Source organism: Tinamus guttatus, unplaced genomic scaffold, assembly GCF_059628265.1.
Source record: "Tinamus guttatus ecotype Peru unplaced genomic scaffold, ASM5962826v1 Tinamus_guttatus_pri_ptg000057l, whole genome shotgun sequence".
Lineage (NCBI taxonomy): Eukaryota > Metazoa > Chordata > Aves > Tinamiformes > Tinamidae > Tinamus > Tinamus guttatus.
This window is the reverse complement of record NW_028288591.1, coordinates 164,266-183,955: the sequence shown is the minus strand read 5'-3', so window position 1 is coordinate 183,955 and position 19,690 is coordinate 164,266. Positions and strand designations below refer to the sequence as shown.

At 73.0% G+C, this 19,690-nt stretch overlaps 1 protein-coding gene across 1 annotated transcript; it reads left to right on the top strand.

The window, feature by feature from the left end:
• Positions 1-4,683: 4,683 nt before the first annotated feature.
• PHLDB1 (pleckstrin homology like domain family B member 1) lies at positions 4,684-19,004 on the top strand. The gene is made up of 24 exons (XM_088540220.1): positions 4,684-4,794; positions 5,196-5,319; positions 5,632-5,802; positions 7,585-7,710; positions 8,401-9,269; positions 10,258-10,515; positions 10,589-10,726; positions 10,852-10,989; positions 13,313-13,441; positions 14,374-14,529; positions 14,605-14,715; positions 14,809-14,898; positions 15,127-15,246; positions 15,709-15,846; positions 16,171-16,298; positions 16,360-16,555; positions 16,726-16,842; positions 16,919-17,021; positions 17,114-17,399; positions 17,738-17,828; positions 17,928-18,074; positions 18,164-18,383; positions 18,498-18,583; positions 18,834-19,004. The coding sequence occupies exons 1-24, from the start codon at positions 4,735-4,737 to the stop codon at positions 18,972-18,974; spliced, it is 4,143 nt and encodes a 1,380-aa protein (XP_088396346.1). The 5' UTR covers positions 4,684-4,734; the 3' UTR covers positions 18,975-19,004.
• The last annotated feature ends 686 nt before the right edge of the window (positions 19,005-19,690 follow it).

Genomic DNA, 19,690 nt, shown 5'->3' with positions numbered 1-19,690 from the left:
TGTCTGGAACGCCGCAGCCCTCCCTCTGCTCGGACTCGTGGCTCTGTCCGCCATCCGCAGCGGTCCTGCCCCACGGACGTTTCCTGGACAGGAGCACGGGGAAAGGCTGCAAACGTCTTTGGCAGAACAGGGAGCCCTCGGCGGAGGCCCCGGCTGCGGCCGCTGCCCCTCCTGCCGCACGAAGCCGCCCGGAGCGCGCGCTCGACGTCAGCCTCCGCCTCTTCTGGGCTTCACACACCCTCCTCCTGTTGGTGCTGCCGCTTTATTTCTCCTCTGCCTTCAACGTGTGTTTCTGTGGATGCCGCCGGCACTAAGATAATGTGCCCAAGGGCGTTTTGTTTCCCTGGCAGGAGGGGAGCAAGGCGGCTCCCGTTCCCAAGGTGGGCACGTGGCGGGCGCGCGCGGCCCTCCTGCCTCGGTGCCACCCGTGCTGCCCGTGGGCCCTGCCTCGCTGCGTGGCCCGGGGTTTGAGGCTCCTGGGGGTGTGTGGTGGCCCTGCAGCGAGCGGAGGCGGCAGCGCTGGCCGTGCCCCTCGGGCGGGTTTCTCCAGGGGTTTCGTGCGTCCTGCCCCGAGCCGTGGTGCTCCTTGCCAGCCGCGTGCGGAGCGGTCCCTGCCCGGGGAGCTGTCTGCGGCGAGAGCTCTCTCCTCTGCCCTGGAGGAGGAAGGAAGGAAGGAAGGAAGGGCACTTACCCGAGCGCGCGCCGGGCTGATGCCACCTTCATGCCGCTGGAGGGGCTCCTGCACGCGCGCTTGTCGCTGGCCGCGTGGGCCACTGCTCCTGGCGCCGCCGGTTCTGCGCAGCAGCCCCAGACCCGAGTCGTGCTCCGGCAGGACCCGCGCCAGGGAACCCTCTGCCAAAGACGTGAGCAGCCTCTGCGGGCGGCAGCGCGGCGAGGGGACGGCCCCGGCACGGCGCTGCGTCCCCAGCGAGGGCAGCGGCCTCTTCCGTAGCGACGTCGGCCTGGAACCCCGATAACCCCCTTGTGTTCAGCAGTCTGTATGGTTTTACCACGGCGTCGAGGTTAGTTCAAGCACCCAAGGAGCGTTTTTCTTAATTTTCAAGGGTGATACGAGAAAAAAAAAACAGTTTTTGTAACCCTGTACAATAATGGCCTAGGGAATAGGATACATTCCAGTGTATACAAGACTACACATTCTTTAATCAAATAAAGAGTATTATAAAAGGAGACACGCTGTGATTCCTCTCGCTCGCCTCGCTTTCTTACCGCGCTCGCCCAGAAGACATGGGAGATGATTTCAGAGCAGCGCAGAGGAGGTGAGCAGTAGATGAGCACAATGTCACTCTTGTTGCCCCTGAAGCCAAGTTCGCCTCAGAATTGTGTGCAGGATTCATTCTCGTGCCATTGCTCCAGAGCCGCTCGAGACGAGCGCCTGAATGGGCTCTTGTGCCGTTGTGTTGGCGTGCGCCGTGCTGCCTTGCGCTGCCCGCGCTTTAAATGCAGAGCTGGGGCCAGAAGGAGCACGTTTGAAATACGAGGAAACGGAGAGGAGTTTCGTGTTCGCGTGCAGGTAGGTGGTGGTGTTTGCTGTTTGTTTTGCTTTGCTTCGCTCCACGTAGCTGCTCCTGCCAGAGCCGGCCTTGGAGCAGCTCGGAGATCTCGCACATTGCAAGAATTTTTGGCACCTTCTCGAGTGAGGGGCTGCGTTTGCTCCTGGGAGCCTCAGCCTGGGCTGGGCTTCGTGCTCAGAAGGAACAGCCGGAAAAGTGAGAAGCGCCGCGAGGTGAGCGCTGTGGCCGGTGGTGCTGCGTCCCCGGGCGCTGCATGAGCCGGTGCCGCCGTTGCGTGGGGCCGCGCGGAGCCGCCGGGCCCCGTCCTGCCCGCGCAGGGCAGCGGCCGCCCCGTGCGGCCCGTTCCCACGCCGGGCTGCGCGCGGGGCCGCTGACCCGCGGGACGAGGCTCTGCGGCCGCCTGTCCTCCCGTGACACCGCGCGGCCGGGGCCGCCGCGGGGCACCGTGCAGGCGCGGAGGGAGCCGTGGGAAAGGGCACCGGGGCGGCAGCGGCTGCGCTGGGCCCCGCGCGTCATGGGGGTCTGCCTGGGGCGGCCGGGCTGGGGTGGCTGCACCCTGGGGACAAGACGGGGCCGAGGAAACCGTCCCCAGCCCCCAGCAACACTGCGGCAAAGCACTTAGGGGACATGGGACAGCCCGGAGCGCTGGCAGAGCCCAGATGTGTCCCAGGGGTTAGTGACGGGATGACAACCCCAGCAGCCCCAATGGTGGCCCCAGCGTCTGCTGGCTGCTGCCTGGAGGCTGCCTGGGCTCAGCCCCGAGCCCTCCTGTGCCGGGATCCGTGCCGGGATCCTCACCGGGGGCTGCAGGACCGGCCTAGGGCAGGGCTGCGGCTCCGGCTCCGAGAGTCCCGACCCGCGTCCCGCCCTGCAGCCCCGGTGCTGTCGCTGGCGAGGAGGCACCTCGGTGCAGCCGCGGGGAGCCGCGCTGGAGCGTGCGGGGCCACCAGACACCGGGCTGCAGCCGCCCGGGGCGCTCCTGCCCGCGCAGAGCCCGCGGCAGCGCCGCGGCCGAGCGCTGAGCTCAGCGGGCGCGGCCGGGATTCCTGCGCTCCCGCGGGCCCCGCTGCAGCCGCGTGTTGTGTCTCCGCAGCAACGCGCAGCCGCCCCCGCTGCCGGGACGGGACGGGGCCGCGCGGCAGGATGGCGGGGGCGGCCGCGCCCCGGGAGCGCGGCCGGCGCGCGGGCCGGCCCCAGGCACCGCGTCACGGGGAATCCCGGCCCCGCGTCCCCGCGGGCAGGGAGCAGGACCCCGGCCCTCCGCTCCGGCCGCGAGGTGCCAGCCGCGCCGGCCTCTCCCACGCGCTCCGGGGCCGGAGGCTGTGGGAAGGGGCAGCGGCTCCGCGCGAGCAGCTGTGCGGCCGCGCACAGCCAAGTTGGCCGCCGGCCGCGGGGATGTGCGCCCTGCTCCCGCTGCTCGCCCACGCCGCAGCCTCCCGTGACTCATCCGGCCGTGGGGAGGGACGAACTGATGGACCGAGTGGCCCCCTGTTCCTGTCCCGCTGCTCCTGGGTGTCCTGCTCGCAGCTGGGCAGAGCCGGCCTAGCCGGCACCAGTGCAGGAGGCTGCCCCAGGGTGGCACCCGTGGGACCCGCTGCGGCTCGTCCTGCCGGGCACGAGGCTGCGTCCCCCGCACGCGCTGTCCCCGGCAGCGGAGCGCCCGTGCGTGACCGCGCGCCGCCCAGGTGAGGCCTGGCTGCCGGGGCGAAGAAAGGCCTTTCTGTTGCTGCCGCTCCTCCTCGGCGCCCCGCGGGCGGGGGTCCGGCAGGGCTGCGTGCCGGGGCCGCGGGGGCCGCGTGCTATTTTGCGCCGCGCGGGCCCGACCCCTTGGCATTTGCTGCGGCCGCCTCTCCGCGGCGGGAACAAGCCGGGCGTTCTGCCGCCCGGCCGAGAAGAAAGGGCGCCTTGTCCCGCGCGGAGGTGGGGCGCCGCCGCCGCGGCCCCGCCGCATTCCTGCCGCCGCCGCGCGAGGGGCTGCACGGCGCGAGGTGAGCGCTGCCGAGGGCCAGGCGCTGCCGACGGACGGGGGGACGGGGCGCCCGCGCCGCGGGGCGGCCGTGCTGGGAAGGGGTTAACGGCGCGCGCGATCCCACCTCGGCCCCGCTCCCTTCCGATGCGGGAGCCCGGCCCCTCGTCGCCTTTCCTCCTTCCCGTGCGGCCGTGCCGCGGGGCCTCGGAGCGGGCAAAGGGCCGCAGGGCCTGGCGGTGCCGCGGGCGCGCGGGGACATGGGCACAGTGCCACGCAGGCTGCCGCTCGGCGGCCAGCCCGGCACCAGGCGGCAGGTAAGGGTGAGCGAGGGGGCTGCGTGGGGTCTGGGAGCCTCCGCGTTCCCCGTGCCCGTCGGGAAGGCGCCAAGCGGGCTGAGCATCCTGCGCCGCTCGGCAGAGCTGCTCCCAGCCGCGGTGCCCGGGAGCTCTGGCCACGGGGCAGCCGGTAGCGCTCGCACGGAGCGCAGCAGAGCGGGGCTGCTGGGCTGCGCCCCAGCCCTGCAGCCGGCCCTGCTGTTTTCCAGCGTTTCATTTTTTCCGCAGTGTGTAATAGCCGCCCTCGCTCCCAGCCGGCCCCGCTCAGCCAGGCGCTGCGGGAGGGTCCCTCGTCGCTGCACAGGGGCTGCATCGCGCCGGGTGCTGTGGCAGGACCGAGCCCTGGCCGCGGTGGCGCCGTGGGAGCCGCTCCCCGGGGAGCTGCGGTGGCCGGTGCCTGGTCCGGTGCAGCCGCCGCGCGGGCAGCGCCTCTCCCGCACGGCACCAGGGAAGGGTTAAGCGCAGGCGCCCGGCCCGGCGGAAGGGAGGGACGGGGGCAGCAGACGCAGACGGTAAAATTAGTAACCCCGGAGCGTCCCGGCTGCCAAGGCGCAACAAGTGGCCTGAGCGCCGGGCGCAGGAAATTGCTGGCTCGCGACACCGCTTCCCTCCCCAGGCTGCCGTGTTGACGCTGCGGGGCCAGGCCGCGGCGTGGCAGCCCCGGTGGGACACGGGCGCGCGCTCCTGCGGGCTCAGGGCAGCCCTGGGAGCGGCACGGGCCTGGATGGACACTGGGCTGGGGAGGTTGGCAGCGCGGATGCTCCGGCTGCTCTCGGCACGGGCATCGCTTGGTGTCACCCATCCTGCTCGTGGCAGCTCCCCAGCCCCTCTCTGACACCCCCTCTATCCCCAGCAGCCGCCCCTGCCCGAGAGCTCCAGGCGTGCGCGCGTGGGCACCATGGAGGCGTCGAGCCGCAGCGCTGCCAGCCCGACCCGCAGGGTGCAGACCATCATCCAGGTGGGTGCGTGCACGGGTGCCGAAGGATCTGAGCTCCCTGCTCCCCTGCAAGACCTGCCCAGAGCTGCCCATGCTCCGCAGCTGCCCCGTGGGTGCTCAGGGGCTGCCCAGGCCTCTCGGCCCAATCCTCTTAGGGGATCGGCACTAAAGCCAATTGAGCTAAGCAGCCCCCGCCGCAGATCCCGTTAGATGCAGCCCAAGCGCCATGGAGCGGCTCTGCAGGGCTGCCCGCTGCAGGGGGCAGGGGGCATGCAGGGTGCAGGCGCCGCGTAGGCGAATCCCTGTGCATGCCCATGGCCCTCATTGCCCTGCTCGGGCTGGGCAGGGCTGCGGCCGCCCCCTCACTGGGGCGCAGGGCTCTGCTCCACGGCCCGTGCCCCACGGCCGCGTCGCCTCCACAGAACAGCCCCCTGGACCTCATCGACACAGGCCAGGGGCTCAAGGTGCAGACGGAGAAGCCGCACCTGGTGAGCCTGGGCAGCGGGCGCCTCAGCACGGCCGTGACGCTGCTGCCGCTGGAGGAGGGTGAGTGCCCCGCACGGCGCCCGCGGCGCCTCCCGCACCTGCTCGCGGCGCCGGGCCCGGCCGCGGATTAGAGCGCGGATTAAACGCGGAGCGGAGGAGCCAGCCGCTCCTCCGGGCGGTTGCTCGTAGCAACGGCGGGCACTGCTGGAGCTGCCCGTGGCTCCCGCGCGGCCAAGCGTCCCCGAGGCGCTGCCTGTGCCCCGAGCGCGCCCGGCCTCTGCCAGGCGCCTCGCTGCGCTGGGAGGGCTCCAGGGTGGCGATGGAGGCCGTGAGGCAGCGCTGGTGGGTGCTGAGCTGCTCCTCTGTCCCTAGGCCGGACCACGATCGGCTCGGTGTCAGGGGACATCGTGCTGCAGGGCCCCGGGCTGGCGCCCCAGCACTGCTACATCGAGAACGCGCAGGGCTCGCTCACGCTGCACCCCTGCGGCAACGCGTGTGCCATCGACGGCGTGCGGCTGCAGCGGCCCACGCGCCTCACGCAAGGTAGGGCAGCGCCGGCCGCCGCGGGGCCTCCCCGCGCGTGGAACCGCCGTGGGCCCCCGCGGGACGCAGCGCGGCGGGGCGGCCCGGGGCGGAGCGGAGCGGAGCGGAGCGGGCCGGGGGGGCGCTGCGGGCGGCCCCTCCCCGGGGCGGGCCCGGCGGCGGCGGGAGCGGCGGCGGGAGCGGCGGCGGGAGCGGCGGTGAGTGCGGGCGGGCGGGGGGCTCCTCTCGCGGGCGGGGGGCGCCGCGGCCCGGGGAGGCGGCGGCGGTGGCGGGTGCCCGGCCGGCATCGCCCCGGGGCGCGCGGGGCCGCGCGGCCGCCGCCATCGCGGTGTCGGGTTGCGCGGGCGTCCGCGGCGCCGGTGCCGCTCCCGGGCAGCCCCGGGCAGGGGGGTCTGTGCGCACAAAGGGCGGGCGGCAGCGCGGGAGCCGCGAGTCCCGCCGCGCGCTGCCGCCGCCCGCGCTGCTCCCGGGCCCCCGCCACCCGCCGCGTTCCCCGCGTGCCGCCGCGGGGAGCACCTGCTGCCGCGACCCTCGGCGTCGCGTCGCGGCCGCTCCAGTCCGGGCCCTTGACCTGCACCTCCCTGCCCAGCGCTCCTGCCCCTTCCAGGGGGACCTTGCGGCCAGCACGTGCTCGGGGTCGCAGGGCCCCGTGGTGCTGCGCAGGCAGCGGTGCAGAGCCCCGGTGCAGAGCCCCCGCGCAGCCTTGTGCTGCTCCGTGCACCCCGCGCCGGCCTTGGGCCGCTGCGCCGCACGGAGCAGCTCCGCAGGGCCAGGCTGCACGAGTGGTCGCCGTCTCTTCCGCCGTGTCTCCCGCCGCAGCCGGCGCCACCGGCCTGGCGCTCCCTGCTCCGCGGCACATCCCCCGCGGCCAGGGATTTTCAGCTGCGGCTGCCGCGCAGAGCAAACCTCTCCCTGGGGCGCTGGCAGCCGCTTCAAAGCAGGGTGTGCCGGGAGCGCCCTGCCAGCCCCAGCGCCGCCTCCCCGCAGCGCCCGCTCCCGCGGAGCTCCCGCCGGAGGGTGGCCGGGGCTGGGGGACGAGCGGGCGGCACCGCGGGGGCTCCCACCGCGGGCAGCAGCGGGGCGCGGAGTTGGCCACGACCGTGCAGACCAGGTTGGCCTTTCCTGCCGGCTCTGCTCTGCACCTGGAGCTGCGCTGGGTGGAGGTGCGGGACTTTGGCACCCTGCTTTCCTGGTGCTTCTCCCTTCGTTGCTCAGAAGCGTTGGCATTTCCTTGCGAAACGCCGTGAGAGGCCCCTGCCAGGGCAGGTCTGGGCTCTGCGGCCCTGCTCAGAGGCGACAGGGAACACGGTGCAGTTGTAAGAGCCTGCATGGCCTCGGCTACCTGCATGGCCTCGGCTACCTCCATGCCCAGGCTGCCTCCGTTGCAGCAGCAGCGCTGGGATGTGGCATTACGGGGTCCAAGTGCCCCTGTGCGCTTTGAGGGGGTGCCAGGCTGCAGGCCAGGTGTGTGTGCGGTGCAGGCCCCGGGGCCGCAGACCGCCCTGCCCTTTCCCTCGCGCGTGGCAGGGACAGCCGTGTCCCCGCGCGAGGGGCCGGGCTGCGGCCGGGCCCAGCTGCTGCCGGGGCCGCCTCCTCCCGCCCAGCTGCCGCTCGAGCAACAAAGAGCGCAGTGAGCTCCGTGCCGGGGCTCGCCTCGCAGCTGGGCTGCTCCGCGGCAGCTCCGCGGCAGCCCGGGGGCACGGGGAGCCCCAGCGCGGGCCGGCCTCCTGCGGCCGTGCTCTGCCCCGAGCCTCGCGCCAAAGTCCCCGCTCTGTCCCACAGGGTGCATGATCTGCCTGGGCCAGGCCACCTTCCTGCGCTTCAACCACCCTGCGGAAGCCAAGTGGATGAAGAGCATGATCCCCGCGGGCGGCCAGGGCCCCGCGGCCCTCTGCGGGCTCCCAGCAAGTAGGTGACCCCGTGCGCGGCGCGCTCATGGGCTGCAGCCGGTGGCACTCGCAGCTCCCACGCGCGCTGGTGACGGAGGTGTCCGGCGACGCGCGGCTCCGTTCGTTAACGGTGTCTGCGAAGCAGCGAGCGGCAGCAGTGCCCAGCCAGCTGCGGCCGCGCTGCTCGTCCCGCCGCGATGTGGATTGGGATCAGGATGTTTCCCATGGAGGTGGCCGCGGGCGGCTGTGGGAGCGCTGCTGACGCGCAGCGGCGCCGGCCCCAAGGCCGTGTCCCTGGCTGCGGGCACAAGGGGCCGGCTGCTTATCTCGTGGCGCCGGCCCGCGGGGCGCGCGTCTCCGGCGCTGCCGCAGCAGAGGCGCTTCCCGGGCAGGGAGCACGGCAAGCGGAAGCGTCTGACGCGGGATGTCGCGCGGTGGCGGATGGCCAGGAGATGCGCGTGGGAGCGGGTGGTTGAACGGCAACAGACTGCACGCGAGCAGACCAGGATGGTGCACGACGCCGGGCTGCAACCTCGGCGTGTGCTCAGGGCTGCCACGATTGCGTTATCTCCCTGGGGCGCTGTGCGATCGCGTGCCTGGTCTCCAGGTGACACCTGGCAGGACAGCACGGCGTCCCCGGTGGAGCCGGTGGGTGGGAGAGCGAGCGGGGTCCGTCCCCGCGCCCCGCTGACGTCCCCTCTGCCCACAGAGCCTGAGGCCCTGGTGAACGGCGCGCGCCCGCCCGAGCCGCCGCAGCGCCCGCGGCCCAGCCACAGCTCCCTCGTCAGCTCCATCGAGCGGGACCTGCAGGACATCATGGACTCGCTGGCCATGGAGGAGCCGCTGCCGCCGCCAGCTTCGGGCCGCGCTGTGCCCAACGGGGCCGGGCGCTGCCCCCTCTCGCCACCGCCGAGCCCGGGAGCTGCTCTGGCCGGCACCAGCCACGACGCTGCCTCGCTGCCCGGCCGTGCCAGCCCCGGTGCCGCACGGAGCCCTGCGGCACCGCCCGCCGTGCCCGCGCGCTCCTCCAGCTACAGCCACGCCGTGGCCCCGCCGCCCGGTGCCGGCAGCCCCCGCGCCGCCCCGCGGCAGCCCCCCGAGAGCCCCCGGCTGGGCCGCCGCGGCCCCGACAGCCTGCGGGACCTGCCGCCGCTCAGCCCCTGCCCCGCGCGCCGCCCCGGGGCTCTGCTCGGCCCCGCGGCGCCGCCGCCGCCATCGCCGTCCCCGCCGCCGCGACCGGCCCGCGACGTCCCAGAGAGCCCCCGCGCCCGGCGCCGCGGCCGGGAGGAGCCGGCGGGCAGGAGCGCCCGGAGCGGCAGCCCCGCGGCCGAGACGCCGCCGGCGCGGCGCCCGGGCACCCTGAGCCCCGCGTACAGCACGGGCTCGCTGGCGGCCGTGCCCTCGCCGCGGCAGAGCCCCCGCGCGCCCCGCAAGCTCTCGGGGGAGCTGCGGCCGCTGCCCGGCCCGCGCGAGCGCAAGAACAGCATCACCGAGATCAGCGACAACGAGGACGAGCTGCTGGAGTACCACCGGCACCAGCGGCAGGAGCGCATGCGCGAGCAGGAGATGGAGCGCCTGGTGAGCCGCCGCTCGCGACGGGACGGGGCGCAGGGACAGGGGGGCTCCTGGGGACGCAGGGACCCTATGGCCAAGCCCAGGTTTGTTCAGCAGGGGTTTGCTGCAGCTGGGAGCAGCAGCTCACCAGTAACGCGCCCGGAGCGCGGCTCCCGGCTTATCCGCAGGGATTAGCGTGCGCAGCGGCAGCTGGCGCCCCGGGGCGCACACAGCTGGCGCCAGGGCAGCCCCCCGGCGCGGTGCCGACCCTTCCCTCGCAGCGGGAGCGGGCGGCAGGGTCCCCTCCGCGGCTCTGCGGCCCGGGCAGCCTGCTGAGGGCTGCACAGAGGCTGCTCGCAGCGGGGAGCCCGTCGCGCCGCTCTATTTCAGGCCGGGACAGGGCTCTGCAGAGCGAGCAGCTGCCGGGCGCGGCTGCGCCGCCCTTGTTTTCCCAGGGAGGGCACGGGCAGCCCCGCGTGGTGGCCCTGCACTGGGCTCCTGCGCTGCTGCATGCCCGCGGGTGCAGCGTGGCCGGAGGGCGCGGGCAGCCCCGCGCAGCCCTGCGGCACCGCGGGTGCTGCCCCGCAGCGCGGAGGGGAGGCCGGGTCCCTGCAGCGGTGCCGCCCCGCCGGGCCCGCAGCCGCCTCTGCGCGGCCCTGACTCACGCTGTGCCCAGACGGCCTGAATCACCCTCCCGAAATAGCCGCGCGCGGCGAGCGTGGAGGCTTCGCTGCCTCTAATTAGTCTGTCTCTGCTGTGGCCGTGCCGGGAAGCCGGCCCGGTGCTGGGCTGGGGGCTTGGGGTGGTGGCACCGGGGCTGTCACCAGCACCCCAGCGCGGCCCCCCTGCCCTCTCTGCGCGTGCAATGGGCACGGGCAGTGCAGCCACGTGCGGTGCAGCCTGCAGTGTCTGGAGCTGTCGCAGCACGCAGTGGTGCCGCTGCTGCGAGTCCCGCGGCACTGAGTGCCCACGGAGCGGGCCGGAGGGCGGCGCTGAGCGTGTGTCCCCGCAGGAGCGGCAGCGCCTGGAGACCATCCTCAACCTTTGCGCCGAGTACACCAAGACGGAGGGTGCTGAGCCGGGGGCCGCGCTGCTTGCTGCCGAGACGGAGGCCCTCGCGGGGCGGCGGGCGCCCAGGGCCACGGGCGCTGCGGGGCCGGGGCGCGCGGCTGAGGAGCCGAGAGCGCTGCGGCACGCGGAGAGCCTGGAGCGCTCCGACGAGGAGAACCTCAAGGAGGAGTGCAGCAGCACGGAGAGCACCCACCACGAGGTGAGGGCGGGCGGCGGGGCGGGCCCGCGGGCCGCGTTGCTGCGCGCGCCGCGCTGACCCGCGCCGCGCGCAGCACGAGGAGCTGGCGGGTCCCCGCGGCGCGGAGGCGCAGCGCCTGGAGGAGGAGCGGGCCGGCGTGCTCGGCCGCCTGGACCAGCTCAAGGGCCGCGTCAAGGAGCTGGAGCAGCAGCTGCAGGAGACGTCGCGAGAGGTGAGGGGGCGGCGCGGCTGGCACGTGGGCGCTGCGCTGGAGCTGCCGTGCCGAGGCCACCCGTGCCCCTCGGTCTGGGGGAGCCCAGAAGCGCTGGACGGGCACTGAGGGGTCTGTGTGTGCAGGCAGAGCTGGAGCGGGCGCTGCTGCAGGGCGAGCGCGAGTCGGAGGTGGCGCGGCTGCAGCAGGAGCAGGAGGTGCTGTGGCAGCTGCAGGAGAAGCTCTCGCACCTGGACGCCAGCATCCGCAGGGAGCGCGACAAGGTAGCCCCACGCAGGGACCCGCCAGCGGCAGGGCTGGGGCTGCGGGAAGCCCATCCAGCCCTGACCCTCCGGAGCCTGTCCTGGCACCGCGTGGCCAGGACCGTGTGTCCGGCCTGCAGCAAGACGGCGGCTGCGCGGCCTGCGGGTGCCCCTGGGGGCTGTTGTTCTGTCTCTGGAGCCAGGCAGCGGGGCTCGGGCTGCTGTTGTGGCGGTGTCTGTCTGTGCGGGTGCCTGGCACTGACGTGCAGCTTTCCAGGGCTCTGCAGGGGACGCAGGGCCGGGCGCTGGGGTGCGTTTTGGTGGCCGTCTCCTGCGCGTGTTGGGTCTTGCTGGGAGGCAGCACCACTGGCCTTTCCCTCCTGACACTTCCTGCCCTCGGGGCTGCGCGAGGCTTGCAGCGAGTTTGCTGGTTCTCTCGTCCATCGGGCAGCCTCGTGGGCTCGGGCACGGTGGCTGTGACTGCTGGGGCATTCTGCTTGCTGGAGAGGCCGTGTCGTCTTCTGCAGAGCGTTTCGCAGCGGTGGGCAGGCCGCCGCTGCAGGGCCCTGGGCTTTGCAGCGGGGAGCAGCTCTCGGGGGGCTGCCGCCCTCCTGCCCGCTCCTCCCGGGCCGCACTCGCATTTGCTGCAGCGGCCCTGCTTGGTGCAGCACCGTCGTGTGCGGGGTGCCGGCCTCTCCCCGCACCCGGTTCGGACGCGGCAGGCGCACGCCGGTCCCTGGCGCCCTCCTCGCTGCTCGCGGGGCCCCGGCACGCGTCGGCGGCACCGCTGCTGCCGCCAAGTCGCCGCGGGGGCGCTTGGCCCCGTGCAGAAGGCCCAGGCCGGTGGAGGCTGCGCGTGATGAGGCTGCCTGCCCGGGAGCCGCTGCCCGGGGTGCAGGAGCTCGTCCTCGCCGTGCGCCCGAGCTCGCGGCTGCGCTGCCCTCCGCATGGCACCAGCGGGCACAATGTCTGCAGCCCGCGCTGCTCCGCTGATAGGGCTGCAGCAGCAGGCAAGCGTGGAGCCGGGCATCACAGCCTGGGCCACGTCTGGTTTTCCAGCCTTTTACATGAGCGTCTGCTGCAAAGCGCTCCCCCGAAAGAGCAGAGCTCCGAGAGCTGCAGGGAGAACCCGAGCTCCCCACGGCTGCTGGCCGAAGCGCTTCCTTCCCTAACCTGCCCGCACTAACTCGCTCTAACCGTGCCCTCCCGCACCCCCTGCTCCGGTGCCGTGCGCGCCCCGTGCTCCGGGGCAGCTGCGGTGCGGCGGCCGCAGTGCCCGCGCTTGCCGTCTGTCATCTCCCTTCCTGCAGCAGGTGTTTGCGCCGCTGTGTGCGCAGGGAGCGTCCCCGGCGGCGGCGGCCTTTGCTCTGTGAAGGTGCTCGGCTGCGGCGGGGCGCTGGGGCAGCGGGGAGCAGCCGTGCCGGCGGCCGTGGGGTCCGCGGGGCGCGAGAGCCGAGGCGGGCCCGCGGGTGGCCCGTCGTGCGGCCCGCTCTGCGCTGTGTGCGAGCCGCCCGTCTGAAACGCGAGCGCGCTCCTCGCTGCTGCCAGAGGCTGGTGAGACGTGGAGCTCAGGGCAGGCTGTTCCTGCTGCTGGGACATGCCGGTGTGGGCAGGGGCTCTCCACAGTGCCCGTGGGGCCGAAGCTCCGGCGTGGGCAGGATGCGGAGGGTGCTGTTCTCGCAGGGACCAGGTGCAGGGCTGGGGCTGCCCCTTGCCTCTCGCGGTGCCCCGTCTGTCTGCTCTGCCACTAACCTGCTAGCGGGAAGGATGGGCATTTTGGGGCCCACGAGCTGATTAACCGAGCGGGGTTGGGTCTCAGTCTCCTGGTTGCGCTGCCAGCACCTGGCCTGGGGGCAGCCCTTCCTGCACACCAGGGCGGGCAGTGATCACTGAGCCCGTGCACCGGTCCTGCCTGGGCACTGAGTACTCCTTAGAGAGAACTGCTATCCTTGACATCCCTGTCTGCTCGTGTTGTGGCCTGTGGCAGCTCTCGGCTCCCGGGAGCCCTGTGCGGGCTGCACAGCGTCCCAGCACATTTGCGGACCCACAGCAAGATCACGGGTGCTCGGGAGCCCATAGCGGGGCCACCTGAGGTGCAACAGGAGACTGAGGTGCCCCCCAAGGACTAACGGCATCCTAACCTCTGTGGGCGGCCTGGCCGGGCAGCGGGCTCCGCTCCCCGCTCCCGGGGAGCTGCTGCCTCCTCCCCGTGCCGGAGCCGCTTTCTAACACTGCCGCTTCTGCATGGCGCCCATTTGAGAAGTGTGTTCTCTCTCTTCTTTCTTTTCTTTTTTGTTTTCTTTTGTTTTGTTGTTTTCTTTTGTTTTGTTCTCCCCCAATTCAGGAAAGGGCAAAGCTTGATGCAGAAAGGAAGGAGCTAGCGAAACTGCGGGCGCTTTACGCAGAGTCGAAGAGCCAGCTTGATAAGTGCCCCGAGTCAATGCGGGAGCAGTTGCAGGAGCAGATGCGAAGGGTCAGTGTCTCAGCGCCCCGGAGCGGGGCACCTCCCTCCGCCCCAGCCCCGGCCGCGCTGCCCGGGCCGCGCCGAACGCTCCGCACCCGGTAAGCTCGAGGGCGGCTCGGCAGCGTGAGCGGGGCGAGCGCGGCGCCGGCGCCGGCTCCGGCACCGACCCGCCGTGGCAGCCCCGGGCTCCCCCGGAGCAGGGTGCCCGCAGCCAGGAGAGCCGCCAGGGCAGCGGCGCCGCGGCGGCCGCGGGCTGGGGACGCGGCAGGGACGCGCGCGCTCCGAGGCGGGAGCTCTGTGTCGGCGCGCTCCGTTCTCAGCCGCTCCGGGAGCGTTTCCTTCTGCGCGGGGCAGGTTGTACTCGCGTCGCTCTGCAGCGCCTCTCCCCGCTCCGTGGTGTCCTAAGCCGAGCGGCTGCGCGCACTTGCCTTGCAATCTGCGCAGGCTGCCTGCAGTCACCCCGCGTTGGACCGCGCTGGGCGCCAGGGGCTGCAGCCTGGGCCAGCACTGCCCTGCCGGGGGGCACGGTGCTGTGTGTGTGCGGCCCTGGGCGCAGGACAGAAGGGCCCACGGGAAACCTGGGCTGCGTGTTGGAAAAACAGTGGAGGGAAGCGCCCTGCTGATGGCTGTGGCTGCCAGGGCGGATTTACAGACCCTAAATGCAGCCTGGGTGATGCATCAGCACGAGAGGGCAGAGGGGACCGGTGGCAGCTGCAGGTGGCATGAGGCTGTGTCGCACACCATGCATTGCTGTGTTCCCTGCACGGGCAGCTCCCCTGTCGGCTGGGGCTGCGTGGGGACGTCCGTGTCATCGCTGTGCGGGGCTGGCCCTGCCTGCCCGCGCAGCGGATCCCCTTGGCGGCAATGCGCACCAGGCTGCCCTCGCAGCCGCTGCGGTGCCAGCGCTGCCCTGAGCAGCGCCCACGCTTGTGTGCCCCAAGGAGGCGGAGGCGCTGGAGACGGAGGCGAAGCTCTTTGAGGACCTGGAGTTCCAGCAGCTGGAGAGGGAGAGCCGGCTGGAGGAGGAGCGCGAGACGCGGGGCCAGCAGCTGCTGCAGAGCAAGGCCGAGTGCCAGCGCGGCATCGCGCGCAGGAAGGTGGGCGCGCGGCGGGCGGGCGGGCGGGCGCGCTGGCCGCGCCGCCCCGTGCGCTGAGCCCCGCTCGCCCCGCAGGAGCGCCTGGCCGCGCTCGACGCGCAGGCGGCCCAGGTGCGGCTGCAGAGCGCGCAGGAGGCCGAGCGCCTGGCCCGCGAGAGGAGCGGCGTCCTGCAGCTGCTGCACAAGGTACCGGCACCGTTGCCACCGGCAGCGGGTCCGGCGCGGGGGCCTGCACCTCCGCTCTGACTCCCGTTGCTCTCTGCCCTGGCATGCCTGCAGGAGAAGGAGAAGCTGGCGTCCTTGGAGAGGAGGTACCAGCTGGTCACCGGCGGCAGGAGCTTCCCCAAACTGTCCTCCGCGCTCAAAGAGGTAATTGGGGCTGTGGGGTTGCCCCAGAGCTGCTGCCTTCGCATGCGCGGCGCTGGCACTGCGCTGGCATGGCCCGAGCCCGTGTGCTGTGGGCTGCGCACCGCCACGTGCTCGTGTCTCCCTGCGGCAGCTCCCTGCTCCCGCGCCTCCGGGGCGGCACCGGGAGGGAGTCCTGGGGGCCACGGCGGCCGTGCCCGCCTCGCCAACGCAATCTCTGCCCTCCAACAGGAGACACTCCATATCTCGGAGGCTTGCGAGCTGCGGGAGGGAGCTCAGCCCCCGAGCCCACTGCTAGGAGCAGCCTCGCTAGCTCCTGCCTGCGCCCGCTCCCGCCCCGGGGCACTCGAGGTACCGGCACTAACCGCACCGGCTTGCTCGCTTGCGTCCCCCGGGCCCGCGCGCTGCAGAGAGCGGGGGGGAACCGCAGCCTTAACCACACTAACGTGCGATGGGGCAGGACTCAAGGCGCGCAGGGAAGCACGGGCGAGCGGCACGGCAAGGCGGTTTCTCCTTTAGCTAGACGGGCATAGGCCCTCGAGGCCGAGCTCTCCACTCACGTGAGAAGAGCCTGCTCCTCCATGGAGCGGGGCGGCCTCCGGCTCGTGCTGCAGCTGTAGGGCCAGCACAGCGCTGCCAAGGGGTCTCTGCGGGGTGCCCGGAGCTCGCGGGGCCCCGTGCGCGGCGGCTGCGTGGCCGGCGGAGCGTGGCGGGTGCAGGTGCATGCGCAGGGAGGCTGCTGCTGCTCGGGGCGCGCGCCGCGACGCAGCGCACGGCTCTAACTCTCCTCCTTCCCCTCGCGGGGCTTTCCAGGAGTACATGAGGATGTCTGACGTTTTCAGGTTCTGCGGCAGTGCGCACGGCCCCCGCCCGGACACTAAAGCTGCCGCTGCTGCCCCCGCTGCTGCTCCGCGCGCTTGCTCGCTTGCTCTGCCTCCCGCGCCCAACGAGGTACCCGCTGCCGAGCACGCTCGTGCCGCTCGGGCTCCCTCGTGCGCCCTCGGCTCGCCGCTCTCCTCGCCCCCGGCCGCAGTGCCGCGGGGCGCAGAGCAGAGCGGCTGCGCTGAGCAGGCAGCGCACGGACAGCTCGGAGCGCGCGGTGCCGGGGACGGCCACGTGGCAGCACCCGGTGCCGGGGAGGCTGGAGGCACACGGGCAGCCTGGGGCTGCGGGGCTGGACACCGTCCCCCTGGGGTGGCGCCTGCTGCTCCCTCGCGTGCCCCTCTCCTTGCTGCGAGCCGCCGCCGCGCGCTCACTCCGCTTCTCTCTGCGCAGTACGTGACCGTAGAGCAGCTCGCGGGGATCCTGGGCGGCGCCGCGGCCGCGGGCTGCGCTCCTGCTCCCGCGCCGCCTCGCTGCTCCCCATGCGGCCCCGCAGAGGTTCGTGTGCTGCCTCCCCGGCCCGGCTGTGGGGCAGGGACGCTGCGGCCTCGCGCTCGCCATCGCCACGCTCTTGCTGCGCCTCTCCTCCGCCTCACGCGTTCTCTCTCTTCAGATGGAGAAGCAGCTTCCCGGGGGCCCCGCGTGGCTCCCGGGCCTTGATTTAGAGAAGTGGTACCAGGAGGCCATGGCTGCCTTCGAAGCCTCTCCCCCTGTCTCTCCTCCTTCCTCTCCTCCTCCGCTGCCTGCTAAAGCTCACTCTTCTCAAAAGCCTCTGCAGGTAACGCGCTGCTTTGCACCGCGTGCGGGGCCGCGGGCGCTGCCTGCCAGGACGCGGAGCCGGGCGCCGTGCAGGGCCCGGTGCCGTGCACGGGCGGTGCTGGGAGGGCTCGTGCCGCCCGTCCAGGGATCTCAGTCCCTCCCCGCCTGAGCGCCGCCTCTCCGTGCCAGGTCTATCGCGCCAAAACGGAGAGCGAGGCGGGCGGCGCGGCGCCGCGCATGAAGAGCGGCGCCCCCTCGTCCTCGCAGCTCAGCGTCGCGGCGCTGCGGCGCAGCCCCTCGCCCAAGGTACGGTGGGACGGGGGGACGCGGGTGCTGCGGGCACGGGCCGCAGTCGTGCTCAGCGCGCGCCGTCCCATCGCAGGGTCCCCGGCACGCGCCCGGCGGCGCGGGCAGCCTGCCCCGCAACCTGGCGGCCACGCTGCAGGACATCGAGACCAAGCGCCAGCTGGCCCTGCAGCAGAAGGGTGAGCGAGGGCGGCTGCAGCAGCGCGAGCACCGGGACGGGCGCAGGCCGCGGCACGCGCGGCTGAGCCCCGCTCCGCTGCCCGGGGTGCAGGTCAGCAGGTGATCGAGGAGCAGAAGCGGCGCCTGGCGGAGCTGAAGCAGAAGGCGGCGGCCGAGGCGCAGTCGCAGTGGGAAGCGCTGCACGGGCAGCCTCCCTTCCCCTCCTACCCTCCGCTCATGCATCACTCCATCCTCCATCACCTCCCGCTCGGCAGCGGGCCGCGGGCCGAGGAGCTGGACCACGCGTACGACACGCTCAGTCTGGAGAGCTCGGACAGCATGGAGACCAGCATCTCCACGGGCAACAACTCGGCCTGCTCGCCCGATAACATGTCCAGGTAATCCCGGGCTCCCCCTCAGCACGCAGGGACAAGCCTGCTTGGCCCAGGAGCCCCTTGCTGTGGGCACCGCCGTGGCAGGGAGGCAGGATGCCCGGAGGACACGTGGGCTTGCAGAGGGCACGTGGCACTGCTGGTGTGTGTGTGCGTACCGGCTGTTCCGGCTGTCCGTGGGCATCATCCCACGCTCCCCGTGGCCTGCGTTTTCCGCAGGCGGCCCCGGCTCCCCGGGGCTGCTCCTTGGCGCAGCAGAGGGAGGCTCTGCAGCAGCAGAGCCCGCGGGGCCGCGCTGCCCGTGCTGGGCCTGCGCCGCGGCGGCAGCTCTGCCTCCCTTGCAGCACGAGCGGGATGGAGGCGGGCAAGATCGAGGAGATGGAGAAGATGCTGAAGGAGGCGCACGCGGAGAAGTCGCGGCTCATGGAGTCCCGGGTGAGCAGGGCTGCGGGTGCCACCCGCCTGCATGGGATGGGGCCCGGTGCCGCGGTGCCGCTGCCGGTGCCGCCGGGGCTGAGCGCCTGCTCCCTGCAGGAGCGAGAGATGGAGCTGCGGCGGCAGGCGCTGGAGGACGAGCGCCGGCGCCGCGAGCAGCTGGAGAGGAGGCTGCAGGACGAGACGGCGCGGCGGCAGAAGCTGGTGGAGAAGGAGGTCAAGATGCGGGAGAAGCACTTCTCGCAGGTGCGGCAGCGGGGCGCCTCGTCCCGGCGCGCGTGCAGGCCTCGTGCCCGCAGCGGGCCCAGCTGCAGGGCTACGTTGCTTTTTCCCAGGCTCGGCCCCTGACGCGGTACCTCCCCATCCGCAAGGAGGATTTCGACCTGCGGACGCACATCGAGTCATCCGGCCACAGCGTGGACACCTGCTACCACGTCATCCTGACGGAGAAGATGTGCAAGGGCTACCTGGTGAAGATGGGCGGCAAGATCAAGTCCTGGAAGAAGCGCTGGTTTGTCTTCGACCGCATGAAGCGCACCGTGTCCTACTACGTAGGTGGGTCCCTGCCGCCCGCTCCCTGGGGGCGCTTGCCGTGCTGGCCGCCCTTCGCCATGGCCCCTGTGCCCTTGCCCGCAGCGCTAGCGCTGACCTGTTCCTTCTCTCGGGCAGACAAGCACGAGACCAAGCTCAAGGGCGTCATCTATTTCCAAGCCATCGAGGAGGTTTACTACGACCACCTCCGCAGCGCTGCCAAGGTGCGAAGCCACGCAGGCAGGAGCAGAGCCGAGCAGGGCGGCTCTGCGGGTGCAGGGAGCGGGTTCCTGCGGCTGGCGCAGCAGGGAGGGCGGACGGGGGCAGCGGGTCCCTGCGGGGTGTCTTGGTGCCCAGCAGCGCCGGCTGCCCCTGCCTAGGGCCGCGCAGGGCTGGGGTCCCCTTGCTGCTCGGGCGCAGGGAGAGCGGGGACGGGCCCCTCTGCAAACACTCAGGCGCCGTCCTGTCCCGCAGAGCCCCAACCCCGCGCTCACCTTCTGCGTGAAGACCCACGACCGCCTCTACTACATGGTGGCGCCGTCGGCCGAAGCCATGCGCATCTGGATGGACGTCATTGTCACGGGCGCAGAGGGGTACACGCAGTTCATGAACTGAGGGGCAGGGACGGCCGGGAGCGGCCCCCGCGGTGCCGCACGGGCGCTGCTGCCCACGCGTGGCCTCGCCACCCTCGTGAGCTGCTGCCCGGCTGCGCTGGAGGACGGTTCCTGCGCGGCGCTCGGGCACCCGCGCGCCCCTTCGCTGCCACGGCCAGGACTGGACTCTGTGTCCCATGTGCTGGGCTGTACTGGACAAGAGAGCCCCAAGAGGTGCGGGCGGCGCTGCTGCGTGCCCGTGAAGCCCAGCCGGGTGCTGTCGCGGGAGCTGCCGCCCGCGGTGGGCGGCTCGGCCCGTGCTGTCCCGTTGGGGCCCGGCCCCGCTGCGGTGCCTCCGCCTTTGTACGCCTTTTGTAAGCCCGCGCGCCGCCATAAAGAGTTTTGTACCGGCGTCCGCGTGGCCGTGCGCGCCCGGGGCGGGGGGCGGCGGGGGCGCGCGCCGCGGCGGCCGCCTCCGCCCGCCAGGGGGCGCCGTGGCGCGCGCGCCGCGTGACGTCACCGCGCCCGCCCAATGGCGCCTCCGCTCCCGCCGCGCCCGCTTCCGGCTCCCGCGACGTGGCCCAATGGGCGCGCGCGCGGCGGCGATTGGCCGGCGCGCGGCGGGCGGGCCAATGGGCGCGTGCGCGGCCGTGATTGGCGGGCGCGCGGCGGGCGGGCCAATGGGCGCGCGCCGCGTGCGGGCCGGGCGTTGCGCGAGGCGGCGGCGCTGCCGCAGCA